Below are 13,054 nucleotides of genomic sequence, written 5' to 3' on the forward strand. Positions count from 1 at the left end.
GAGAAAAGCGGGAATTTCCCGCAAATGTCCCCGCCCGGAGCCGTTCCCGCTCTCGGGGCCCTCACAGCGCCCTGAGGGGAACGGAGCCGTGAGGGGAACGGCTCCATGAGGGGAACGGCTCCATGAGGGGAAAGGTGCCGTGAGAGGAACGGCTCCGTGAGGGAAGAAGCACCGTGAGGGGAACGGCTCTGTGAGGGAAAAGGCGTCGTGAGGGAAGAAGCACCGTGAGGGGAAAGGTGCCGTGAGGGGAACGGCTCTGTGAGGGAAGAAGCGCCGTGAGGGGAACGGCTCCGTGAGGGAAAAAGCGCCGTGAGGGGAACGGCTCTGTGAGGGAAAAAGCCCTGAGGGAGAAGGCGCCGTGAGGGGAAAGGCTCTGTGAGGGGAACGGCTCTGTGAGGGAAGAAGAGCCGTGAGGGGAACGGCTCCGTGAGGGGAAAGGCACTGTGAGGGGAACGGCTCTGTGAGGGAAGAAGAGCCGTGAGGGGAACGGCTCCGTGAGGGAAAAAGCGCCCTGAGGGAGGAGGCGCCGTGAGGGGAAAGGTGCCGTGAGGGGACGGACGGTGCCCTGAGGGAGCGGCTCCCTGAGGAGGAATGGCGCTTCCAAGGATTCCCTGGAATTTTCCCGCTCTCTGCTGGCTCCTGGCCGTGCCCATTCCCGGTTCCCTGGGCTTGGAATGCCAGGAGCACCAATACAGTTTCCGTGACAAATGCTGCAGCGACTGCGCCCCCGGTGAGTGCCCGCCGCGGGGGCTGGGGTGGGAGAGCCGGGCTTTAGGGGTATATCGAATTTTTTCTTAGTGTAATACCTATTTTTAGTGTAATACTTTCTAGACTGATAAAAATAAGTTTTAGACCCAAAAAAATGGAAAAATCATCCTTTTTGAGAGTGGTTTTTAACTTTTTTTGGATGTTTTTTTGCTTCCTAAATGGCTCAGTCCAGGGGCATTTCCTAAACGTTTTTACCTTACTCTGGAAGGGATATTTGGGATCCACTGGGACAAAAATTTGGGGCATTTTCCTCCAATTTCAGCCCTCCCCAGCCCTTTTCAGCCGCTCCATTAAATGTTGATTTTTCCTCCTGGCCAAACTTCCAGGGATTTTTCTTAAGAAAAAAAAATTCTGGGCACCATTTGATCCCAAAGGGGGAAATTTAGGATTTTTCCCCTCACGATCCCAGCCAGTCCCAATTTATTCCCAAGGTTAAAAATTAGGATTTTTTTCCCCTCAGGACCCCACTGAATCCCAATTTTTGGGGAGTTTTTTAGGGGAGAGGATGTGTAGTCAGCCAACACTGTGCGCTCCCCAGGCCAGTGACAGACTGTTCCCAAAGGATGAAATTCAGGATTTTTACCCTCAGGATCCCACTGAATGTCGATTTTTGGGTGTTTTTAGGGGAGAGGATGCGGAGCCGCTGCACGGCCTCGGCCGACACCGTGTGCTCGCCGTGCCAGGATGGATATTTCAGCTCCAGGCACCACCACGGCTTCTGCCACAGCTGCACCATCTGCAACACCCGTGAGTGCTGGCATTTGGGGGAAAAAAAAATCTCATTTTAGGGGAAAAAAAATCCCTTTTTGGGGGTGGGGGGGGAATCCCATTTTTGAGGGGAAAAAAAAGCCTTTTTGCAGAAAAAATTTCACAGGTTTGGGGCGTTTTGGAGGTAGGGGGAGAAAATCCCTTTTTGGGGATAGAATCCCTTTTGAAGGGAAAAATCCCATTTTGATGAAAATAAAATCCCTTTTTGGAGGGGAAAATCATTTTTTGGGGGGAAAAACCCTTTCCTGGGGCATTTTTGAGGGAAAAAATCTCTCTCTGGAGGGCAAAAATCCCTTTTGAGGGGAGCAATCCCTTTTTGGGGGGAAAGTCCCATTTTGGGATAAAAACTCCCTTTTTTGAGAGGGGAAAATTCCCTATTTTGGGGGAGAAAATCCCATTTTGAGAGAAAAATCCCTTTTTGAGGGAATTTAGGAGGGAATAAAATCTCATTTTGGGTCTTTTTCTGGCTGATCCCACCTCGGTTGTGAGGCCCTACCTGAAAATCACTGTCCTCAAACAAAATCATTGAACGATTCAGTTGTTAAATTAATGATTGATTACGAATCGTGAACTAATTGTTAAATTGCCGAATTCTGCAGCTCCTACACACAAAAACCCAAACCCCCCGAGGAGTTAATTGTTGCTGTTAATGAAGGAATTAATGAATTTCTGCCCTGGCCAGGGAAGGGCAGCGTGGAGGTGAAGCCGTGCGAGAAAACCTCGGACAGGGTCTGCGCGTGCCAGGCGGGATTCCAGCCGGCCGGGGGGGCTCCTGTGGGAAGGGGTGAGTGAATGGGGTCTGGAATTCCCTTGGGAAGGGGTGAATGGGGTCTGGAATTCCCTTGGGAAGGGGTGAAGGGTGTCTGGAATTCCCTTGGGAAGGGGTGAGTTGGGGTCTGGAATTCCCTTGGGAAGGGGTGAATGGGGTCTGGAATTCCCTTGGGAAGGGGTGAGTTGGGATTGGGAATTTCCTTGGGAAGAGGTGAGTTGGGATTTGGGAATTTCCTTGGGAAGCAGTGAGTTCAGGCATGTACCAGCTGGAATTCCCTTTGGAATTCTGGGATGTGCCAGCCTTCCCAAAATCCTGCCTCCCATGTGGCAATTCCTGGCTGGAATTGGGGGATCCTCCCAGATAATATCCAATTAATAATCCTGGATAATCCAGAATTACCCAGTGGATAAATCTGGGAATTCTGCCACTTTCCTGGGTAATTTCCATAATTGATAATCCCTGATAATTTCCATAATCACCCAGTGGATAAATCTGGGAATTCTGCCACTTCCCTGGATAATCCCTTTTTTCCCCAGAGTGCTCCCGATGTCCCGAAGGGACTTTCTCCAGAGGAGGGAACAAGAACTGCCAGCCTTGGACCAAGTACGAATCCTTTTTTGGGGAAAAAAATCCTTTTTTGGGGGGAAAAAATTCTTTTTGGGTGCAAAATGCTCCGAGCAGCTCTGGCAGGTTCATTTTTCCAAGAAAAGCCCAAATCCAGGGAAATAAATTGGAATAAGCCTGGATTTAACTGCCATGAATCCCGTCCTTTGGGATTTTTAGGATCCTGAAGGGATTTTTAGGATTTTCCACCTTTTTTTTAAAACTTCTCGGATGTTTTTTTTTGGAAACAAAAAATTCCTGTGCCTGAATCAGTTGGGGAAAAAATCCCACATCGTTTTTTTCCAGCAATAACTTTGGGATAACACAGCATTCCTGTGGGATGTAGGGATAAAATCCCAAATTTGTAGGGATAAAACACAGATTGGGATTGTGCGGACGGGATTTAGGAATGATTCCACGTTGGCAAACCCTCTGGAATTTCTTTTCCAGCTGCAGCAGTTTTGGGAAGAGCACGCTCCGGGCTGGCACGGGCACAGAGGATGCCCAGTGCAGCAGCAGCCCTGGCCCACATCCCTCTCCCACGGAATTCCTGGACAACAGGGACCCCTTTCCCACGGAATTCCCAGAAAACAGGAGCCCCTTTCCCACGGAATTCCCCGAGAACAGCTCCAGAGCGTCCAGCCCCAGGGAGATCCCCGTGGTTTGTCGGGATCCCGGCGTTCGCGCGGAGCCTGGATGGGGTGAGGACGGGCAGGGAGTGCAGCTGGAGCTGCTTTCCTGGCAAGGGAATTCCCAATTTCCCTGAATCCTTCTCTGTGTTTCACACAGCATTCCAGGATCCCACATTTCCATCTGAGTCTGCTTTCCTGGGAAGGGAATTCCCAATTTCCCTGAATCCTCTGTGTTTCACACAGCATTCCAGGATCCCACATTTCCATCTGAGTCTGCTTTCCTGGCAAGGGAATTCCCAATTTCCCTGAATCCTTCTCTGTGTTTCACACAGCATTCCAGGATCCCACATTTCCATCTGAGTCTGCTTTCCTGGCAAGGGAATTCCCAATTTCCCTGAATCCTCTGTGTTTCACACAGCATTCCAGGATCCCACATTTCCATCTGAGTCTGCTTTCCTGGCAAGGGAATTCCCAATTTCCCTGAATCCTCTGTGTTTCACACAGCATTCCAGGATCCCACAGTCCCAGCTGGAGCTGCTTTCCTGGCAAGGGAATTCCCAATTTCCCTGAATCCTCTGTGTTTCACACAGCATTCCAGGATCCCACATTTCCATCTGAGTCTGCTTTCCTGGGAAGGGAATTCCCAGAAAACAGGAGCCCCTTTCCCACGGAATTCCCCGAGAACAGCTCCAGAGCGTCCAGCCCCAGGGAGATCCCCGTGGTTTGTCGGGATCCCGGCGTTCGCGCGGAGCCTGGATGGGGTGAGGACGGGCAGGGAGTGCAGCTGGAGCTGCTTTCCTGGCAAGGGAATTCCCAATTTCCCTGAATCCTTCTCTGTGTTTCACACAGCATTCCAGGATCCCACATTTCCATCTGAGTCTGCTTTCCTGGGAAGGGAATTCCCAATTTCCCTGAATCCTCTGTGTTTCACACAGCATTCCAGGATCCCACATTTCCATCTGAGTCTGCTTTCCTGGCAAGGGAATTCCCAATTTCCCTGAATCCTCTGTGTTTCACACAGCATTCCAGGATCCCACAGTCCCAGCTGGAGCTGCTTTCCTGGCAAGGGAATTCCCAATTTCCCTGAATCCTCTGTGTTTCACACAGCATTCCAGGATCCCACAATCCCAGCTGGAATTGCTTTCCTGGGAAGGGAATTCCCACTTCCTCTGAATTCTTTCCTGTGTTTTCACACAGCATTCCAGGATCCCACAGTCCCAGCTGGAGCTGCTTTCCTGGGAAGGGAATTCCCAATTTCCCTGAATCCTCTGTGTTTCACACAGCATTCCAGGATCCCTCATTTCCATCTGAGTCTGCTTTCCTGGGAAGGGAATTCTCAGTTTCTCTGAATCCTTCTCTGTGTTTCACACAGCATTCCAGGATCCCACATTTCCCTGTAAAGCACCTTTCCTGGGAAGGGAATTCCCATTTTCTCAGAAGTTTTTTCTGTATTTCACAGAACATTCCAAGATCCCACATTTCCAGCTGGAACTGCTTTCCTGGGAAGGGAATTCCCATTTTCTCAGAAGTTTTTTCTGTATTTCACAGAACATTCCAAGATCCCACATTTCCAGCTGGAACTGCTTTCCTGGGAAGGGAATTCCCACTTCCTCTGAATTCTTTCCTGTGTTTTCACACAGCATTCCAGGATCCCACACTTCCCTGGCAGCTGGACCTCTCCATTCCCAGAGTTCTGGATTCTCCCTCTGGAATTTGGGAACTCCATCCAGAACCAGGAATCTTTGTTTTTTAGGGAATTTTTCCATTCTCTTTCCAGGCTCTTTATCCCTGCTCCTCCTGTGCCTGATCCTGCTGATGGTGAGTGGAATTTCCATCCTGCTCCTGATCATCCAAGCAGCCCAGAAAAAAACCAGGAATGGGCCTGGGAGGAGCACCCAGCACAGTGAGTTCCATTTTTATGGGATAAAAAATCCAGGGAAAAAATAATCCAGTGAGTTCCCTTTTTATGGGATTAAAAAAACCAGGACAAACCTTCATCAGGGCCCCCTGTTAGAAATTTGAGAATTAATAAAAGAATTCTTAATTAGGAATGCAGGGAATTCCAGAGGTCAGGATTAGGAGCTCAGTGTCCCAGATTTTCATTCCTTCTCCCTGATTTTCCCTTCATCCCAGAATTCCCTGGTTTTAGGCCAGCAATTCTCTTCCTGGCAGGATCCAGAAGCAAATTCCAAGAGTAAAATGGGATTTTTTTTTGCCTTCATGGAAATTGAAATGTCCTGAATTCTCCTGCAAACTTGGGAAAGGTCCAGCTGGGAAGAGCTGAGCTCTAAAATCGGGATTAAGTAGCAAAACTGAGCCTAAAACCAGGATCCAGTGGCAGAACTGAGCTCTAAAATAGGGATTAAGTGGCAAAGGTGAGTTTTAAAATTGGGATGGAGTGGCAGAACTGAGCTCTGGAATCGGGATCAAGTGGCAGAGCAGCCTAAAACCAGGATTAATTGGCAGAGCAGCCTAAAGCCAGGATCCAGTGGCAGAACTGAGCTCTGGAATCGGGATCAAGTGGCAGAGCAGCCTAAAGCCAGGATCCAGTGGCAGAGCAGCCTAAAGCCAGGATCAAGTGGCAGAGCAGCCTAAAGCCAGGATCCAGTGGCAGAGCAGCCTAAAGCCAGGATCCAGTGGCCGCTGCCTCCCGTTCATGGCGGGCCCTGCGTTTGGCATTCCTGGATTGCTGCCAGGCCAAGGAGTGACCCCAAATCCCACCAGAACCGAGATTCCTGCTCCCTCCCCGGGCACTGACTCCTGGAACATTCCCTGTGTTCCTAGAGCATTCCCTTTTTTTCCTGGGCCATTCCCTGTGTTCCTGGGACCATTCCCTGTTTTCCTGGAACATTCCCTGTTTTCCTAGAACCACTCCCTATTTTCCTAGAACCATTCCCTGTTTTCCTGGAACCATTCCCTTTTTCCCTGGACCATTCCCTTTTTTCCTGGACCATTCCCTGTTTTCCTAGAACCACTCCCTGTTTTCCTAGAACCACTCCCTGTTTTCCTAGAACCATTCCCTGTTTTCCTAGAACCACTCCCTATTTTCCTAGAACCATTCCCTGTTTTCCTGGAACCATTCCCTGTTTTCCTGAGCCATTCCCTGTTTTCCTAGACCATTCCCTGTTTTCCTGGTGCATTCCCTATTTTCCTAGAACCATTCCCTTTTTCCCTGGAACCATTCCCTGTTTTCCTGGACCATTCCCTGTTTTCCTGGTGCATTCGCTATTTTCCTAGAACCATTTCCTGTATTCCTGGACCATTCCTTATTTTCCTGGACCATTCCCTTTTTCCCTGGACCATTCCCTTCCGGATCCCCATCCAGGAGGAGCAGATCGATTCCAATTCCAGCCTCATCAAAAACTGACCCCACCTTGGGCTGCTCCCGAGGAGCTGAGGGAGCACTGGGACTAATTAGGGCTGGCTTTGCTTAATTAGCACTTAATTAGAGGCTCTTTGGAATTTGGGAGAATTCCTGAGGGAATTTTGTGTGTTTTTTTTTTCCTTTGGGCAAATCCTTGAGCTCTAAAACCAGGATTAAGTCAAACTCAATCCGCACTTCATGAAATCAATTTTCCTTCTCTAATTGCTTTTCCACAAAAATTTGGAAAGGAAATTTTTTGGGAGCAAATCCCAAACTCTGGAATGTGTGGGAGGAGCCCGAGGTGTCCTTTTGATGAATTTGAAATATTTCCGTGGAAATTCCAGAAAAAAAAATTGAATTTTTTATCATCCTGGAGTGATTTTCCCTCCAAATATCATCAGAAAACTCCTCAAAAAAATGGGAATTTTAAACCCACATCCCAAAAAATCCAGCAGGGAATGGATGCAGGGATCCAAGAGGTCTTGAAATCCCTGGATTTGGGAGATTTGGGATTTTTTATATGTTATACATATCCAAAGGGGTTTATACAGTGTATAGGAACGTTTGTATTGTGTACAAAGGGGGTTTGGGGGAATAAACTTGGAAAAACAGATCCTGGTGTGTGTTTGGGAAAAATGGGAAAATCCCAGGGAGATGGGACAGCCTGGGAATGAGGGAAGGGCTGGGATTGAAATCCACCGGGAAAATGGCAAATGAGCGCGTTCCTGAGGGAAAAAATCCCATTTTCATTGGAAAAAGTGATAAATAATCACATTCCTGAGGGGAAAAATCCCATTTTCATTGGAAAAAGTGATAAATAATCACACTCCTGAGGGGAAAAATCCCATTTTCATTGGAAAAAATGATAAATAATCACATTCCTGAGGGAAAAATAATCTCATTTTTCCTTGGAAAAAACGACAAATAACCACATTCCCGAGGGGAAAAAATTCCATTTTCCCCTGGATAATAATCTCATTCCTGAGGGAAAAATAATCTCATTTTTCCTTGGAAAAAAATGACAAATAACCACATTCCTGAGGAGAAAAAAATCCCATTTTTCCTTGGAAAAAAATGATAAATAATCACATTCCTGAGGGAGAAAATTCCCATTTTTCCCTGGATAATAATCACATTCCAGAGGGAAAAAAATTCCCATTTTTCCTTGGAAAAAAATGATAAATAATCACATTCCTGAGGAGAAAAAATTCCATTTTTCCCTAGATAACAACTGTATTCCTGAGGGAGAAAATCCCATTTTTCCCTGAATAATAATCACATTCCTGAGGGAAAAATAATCCCGTTTTTCCTTGGAAAAAAACGACCAAAAAATCACATTCCTGAGGGAGAAAAATCCCATTTGTTCCCTGGATAATAATCATATTCCGAGGGAGAAAAATCCCATTTGTTCCCTGGATAATAATCACATTCCTGAGGGAAAAATAATCCCATTTTTCACTGGAAAAAAAAAGATAAAAAATCACATTCCTGAGGGAGAAAAATCCCATTTGTTCCCTGGATAATAATCATATTCCTGAGGGGAAAATAATCCCATTTTTTATTGGAAAAAAATGATAAATAATCACATTCCTGAGGGGAAGAAATCCCATTTTCCCTTGATGATAATCACATTCCTGAGGGAAAAAAATCTCAGTTTGTTCCCTGGATAATAATCACATTCCTGAGGGAAAAAATTCAATTTTTCCTTGGATAATAATCACATTCCTGAGGGAAAAATAATCCCATTTTTCACTGGAAAAAAAAAGATAAATAATCACATTCCTGAGGGGAAGAAATCCCATTTTCCCTTGATGATAATCACATTCCTGAGGGAAAAAAAAATCTCATTTTTCCCTGGGTAATAATCACATTCCTGAGGGAAAAACCCCATTTTCCCTGGATAATTAACCCTTCAGCTTCCACATAAACCCCATACTTCTCCAATTTTGGATAAAAACTGAACCAAACCTACCAACATTTCAACCTCCCTGAAAAAAACCCAACTAAATTCAATTTTCCCCTTCTTTCCAAACCCTCCCATGCACAAATTGAACATTTCCCTTCATTTTCCCAGAAGGAAAGAATTCCTAATTAATTTTTAATTAACCAGCAGCAATAATTGGCTCAGAAATGATTTTGGCTTCACTTCCTGCTTGGTGGTTTTGCCTTTTTTGGGTCTCCCCGGTGACGATTTTCCGTCTCCGTTATCTCCAGATTTTTTTTTTGTTCTCCTGAATTTGATTTTGACTCAATTTTGCCACCAGAGATGGAAAAAAAACTTCACAGGGGCCGGGCTTGGGGTTTTTCCAGGAGTTTTTGGATTTTTTTTTTGGATTTTTTTCTGATTTTTCCCAGGCTTTTCCTGCATTTTTCTGGATTTTTTTTCCCCTGAATTTTTCTTTTCTTTTTTTTTTTTTTTTTTAGGTTTTTCAAGTTTTTTTCCTGGGTTTTCCTAGGTTTTTATTTCCTTTTTTTTTTTTTTTCTGATTTTTTTTTTCCTGGGTTTTCCCTCTGTCTAAGTTGCTTTCCCTTTGGGAATATCAAATTTTTTAGGATTTTCCTCATGGACACACCAAATTTGGAAGCAAAAAAGGGGAATTTTAATTTTCCCTGGATAATAATCACAATCCTGAGGGGGAAAAATCCCATTTTCCCCTGGATAATAATTGCATACTTGAGGGAAAAAATCCCATTTTTCCCTGGATAATAATTGCATACTTGAGGGAAAAAATCCCATTTTTCCTTAGATAAGAACTGTACTCCATACGGGGAAAAAAATCTCATTTTCCCCTGAATAATAATTTTATTTTGAGGCCCTGGATAATAATTGTATTTCTGAGGAAAAAAAAAAATCTGTTTTTCCCTGGATAATAATTTTATTTTGAGTGGAAAAAATACCATTTTCCCCAAGCCTCCCTGGCAGCAATTCCCTCCTTTCCAAGCCCTTTCCATGGAAATTTCCTGCTCAGGAATTCTCCAGCGCTTCCCCCTCTCTCTCAATCCTCTCCGTGGGGTGACAGAGGCCTCCATGCCATGGCTAACACCCCCTTTGGGTCCGGCCTAAGGGGTTTTAAGCCCAGCCTAAGGCACATTTATTTCCCCCAGAGCCCGGGGGACTTCCCTCCAAAAATCCCAAAAATCCTGGAGACCTCCACCCATTATTCCACAATGTGGGAACGGAAATCCCACCCTGTGGGGTGAAGACCATTTCAAAGCTCGGCCTTGCTGGACTTAAGCCGGGCCTAACCACTCTGAAATTCTCCTGTGAGCGATTCTTCAGGGCAGGATGAGCTCATGGTTTCTTTTTCTCCCCTAATCAGCAAAAAAATCGGCGCCAGGAAACCGAAACCGCGGCGGAGAACGTTCCGGTGCTGCTGACGTGAGCTCCCGGGCTGCTTTCCTTCTTTTTGGGCTGCTTTGCTTCTTTTTGGGCTGCTTTTCTTTTTGGTTTAGGGCAGTTTGCTTCGTTTTGGGCTGCTTTCCTTTGTTTTGGGGTCGTTTCTTTTCACTTTCTCCCAAATCCCGTCGTTTGGGCGGAGAGCAGGCTGCAGGAAAAGGGGGAGGTGTAGGCACAGGAGAATTCCCAGGAATTCTTGGGGCTGGAAAAGCTCTGCAGGGTCAGAGTGATGCTCACCCTGAGTGCCACATCCAGGAATTCCTCCAGGGATGGGAATCCCAGCCTTTCCCAAGGCCTGATTCCGTTCTCCATGGGGAAATCCCAACCCAAATTCCCCTGGCACAATTTTTTGGCCGTTTCTCCTCGTTCTGTCTGTGACTGATCCCCGAGTGCCACATCCAGGAATTCCTCCAGGGATGGGAATTCTGCCCTTTTCCCAAGGCCTGACTCCCTTTATCCCTGGGGAAATCCCAACCCAAATTCCCCTGGCACAATTTTTTGGCCATTTCTCCTCATTCTGTCCCAGAACTCGACCTGTGACTGAACCCTGAGTGCCACATCCAGGAATTCCTCCAGGGATGGGAATCCCAGCCTTTCCCAAGGCCTGATTCCCTTTTCCATGGGGAAATCCCAACCCAAATTCCCCTGGCACAATTTTTGGCCGTTTCTCCTCGTTCTGTCTGTGACTGATCCCTGAGTGCCACATCCAGGAATTCCTCCAGGGATGGGAATTCTGCCCTTTTCCCAAGGCCTGACCCCATTTTCCATGAGGAAATCCCAATCCCTGGCACAATTTGAGGTCATTTCTCCTCATCCTATCCCAAAACCCATTTGACTCCAACCCCAAATTCCTCGAAAACCCTCGGGGATGTCCTGTGGGTGAGAACATTCCCATGTTCTCATGGACACAGCTCCAGGAATCCATGGATTTCTCCCCAAATCCCATCCTTGGGGTTTGGGAACCCCAGGGTGGAAAAGGGATTCAGTCTGGGACATTTTTCCCTCTTTTCCATCCTGCTTTGGAATTTAGGGTTGGAATCTTCCCTGACCCCCAGGTGAATTTTTTCCCAGGGGAAGCAGGGATGTGGTCAGTGGGGTTTTTTTTGGGAAGGATTCTGGGGTTTTAATGGATTTGGGGTTTCTGGGAATGTCTGATTTCTTGGGATTTTCCTCATGGAGTCACCAAATTTGGAAGCAAGAAAGGAGAATTTTTCCCAGGGGAAGGCAGGGATGTGAACAGTTGGGTTTGGGGAAGGATCCTGGGATTTTGATGGATTTCACCCCAGGTTTCCCTCTGGGAATGTCAGATTTTTTTGGGATTTTCCTTGTGGAGCCCCCGTTTTTGCCTAAAAAGAGGAATTTTCCATAGGGGAATGCAGGGTGGGATTTTGGGAAGGATTTTTGGGGATTTTGATGGATTTCCCCCCAGGTTTCCCTCTGGGAATGTCAGATTTTTTTGGGATTTTCCCCGTGGAGTCCCCAAATTTGGAGTCCAAAGAGGGGAACCTTTCCATGGAGTGTGCTGAGTTTTTGGGAAGGATTTTTGGGGATTTTGATGGATTTGGGGTGAGGATTTCACTCCAGCTTTCTGGCAATGTCAGATTTTTGGGATTTTCCCCGTGGAGTCCCCAAATTTGGAGCCCAAAGAAGGTTCCCCTCTTTGGGGAGTGTGCTGAGTGAGTTTTTGGGGGTGAGGATTTCACTACAGCTTTCTGGCAATGTCAGATTTTTGGGATTTTCCCCGTGGAGCCCCCAAATTTGCAGCCCAAAGAGGGGAACCTTTTGGCAGAAGGAGTTTCTGTGGGGAGGGAAGCGAGCCGTGCGTGTGGGGCCCGAGCAGGGCGAGCATGGAGGGGAAATGTCAGCGGCCAGAGGCGGAGCTGCCGAGAAAACCCCGCAGCCGAGGCGGGGAAATGATCGCGCTGATAAATCCGATCATCAATCCGATAAATAAATCCGATAAATCCGAAAGGTCAGCGCTGCCTCCGGGCCCCGGGAGCGGAAAGTTCCGACACCTGACGGGGCCGGGTGCCTCAAAGGGCGACACCAGACAAAGAGCAGGGAAAAATCCCCGAGGGGTTTTAGGAAAAAAAAGAGAAATAGAGAAATAAAGAAAGAAATTGGAGGTTTTGCCGAGAGAAACGGCAGCTGGGAGGGGCAGGGGCACGGGGGGTGGGGTTGGGAAGGTTGGGATGGGAAAGAGGGAAAGTTGGGATGGGAAAGAGGGAAAGGCTGGGATGGGGTTTTAGGGAGAGGTTGGGGTGGGTTTAAGGAAAGTTGGGATGGGTTTAGGGAAAGGTTGGGATGGGTTTAGGGAAAGGATGGGATGGGTTTAGGGAAAGTTGGGATGGGTTTAGGGAAAGTTGGGATGGGTTTAGGGAAAGGTTGGGATGGGTTTAGGGAAAGGTTGGGGTGGGTTTAGGGAAAGTTGGGATGGGTTTAGGGAAAGTTGGGATGGGAAAGAGGGAAAGGTTGGGGTGGGGTTAGGGAAAGGCTGGGATGGGAAAGAGGGAAAGGTTGGGATGGGTTTAGGGAAAGTTGGGATGGGTTTAAGGAAAGTTGGGATGGGTTTAGGGAAAGTTGGGATGGGTTTAGGGAAAGTTGGGATGGGTTTAGGGAAAGTTGGGATGGGTTTAGGGAAAGTTGGGATGGGTTTAGGGAAAGTTGGGATGGGTTTAGGGAAAGTTGGGATGGGTTTAGGGAAAGTTGGGATGGGTTTAGGGAAAGGTTGGGGTTTAGGGCAGTTTGCT

The 13,054-nt window shown here is 47.1% G+C and overlaps 1 protein-coding gene across 1 annotated transcript; it reads left to right on the forward strand.

Annotated features, from left to right (window-relative positions):
- The first annotated feature begins 184 nt into the window (after positions 1-184).
- On the forward strand, positions 185-7,473 carry TNFRSF4 (TNF receptor superfamily member 4). The gene is made up of 8 exons (XM_041419661.1): positions 185-730; positions 1,393-1,515; positions 2,219-2,320; positions 2,845-2,911; positions 3,362-3,612; positions 5,321-5,450; positions 5,808-5,816; positions 6,853-7,473. The coding sequence occupies exons 1-8, from the start codon at positions 592-594 to the stop codon at positions 6,908-6,910; spliced, it is 879 nt and encodes a 292-aa protein (XP_041275595.1). The 5' UTR covers positions 185-591; the 3' UTR covers positions 6,911-7,473.
- The last annotated feature ends 5,581 nt before the right edge of the window (positions 7,474-13,054 follow it).

Source organism: Onychostruthus taczanowskii, unplaced genomic scaffold (assembly GCF_017590055.1).
Source record: "Onychostruthus taczanowskii isolate IOZ18803 unplaced genomic scaffold, ASM1759005v1 scaffold61, whole genome shotgun sequence".
Taxonomy (NCBI): domain Eukaryota; kingdom Metazoa; phylum Chordata; class Aves; order Passeriformes; family Passeridae; genus Onychostruthus; species Onychostruthus taczanowskii.

Bases quoted from the DNA above. Each gene is read 5' to 3' on its own strand.
- TNFRSF4 (XM_041419661.1), top strand. From the start codon at position 592: ATGGCGCTTCCAAGGATTCCCTGGAATTTTCCCGCTCTCTGCTGGCTC. The intron at 2,321-2,844 runs GTGAGTGAATGG...TTTTTTCCCCAG, and splicing joins GGGGGCTCCTGTGGGAAGGG to AGTGCTCCCGATGTCCCGAA. The intron at 3,613-5,320 runs GTGAGGACGGGC...TTCTCTTTCCAG, and splicing joins TCGCGCGGAGCCTGGATGGG to GCTCTTTATCCCTGCTCCTC.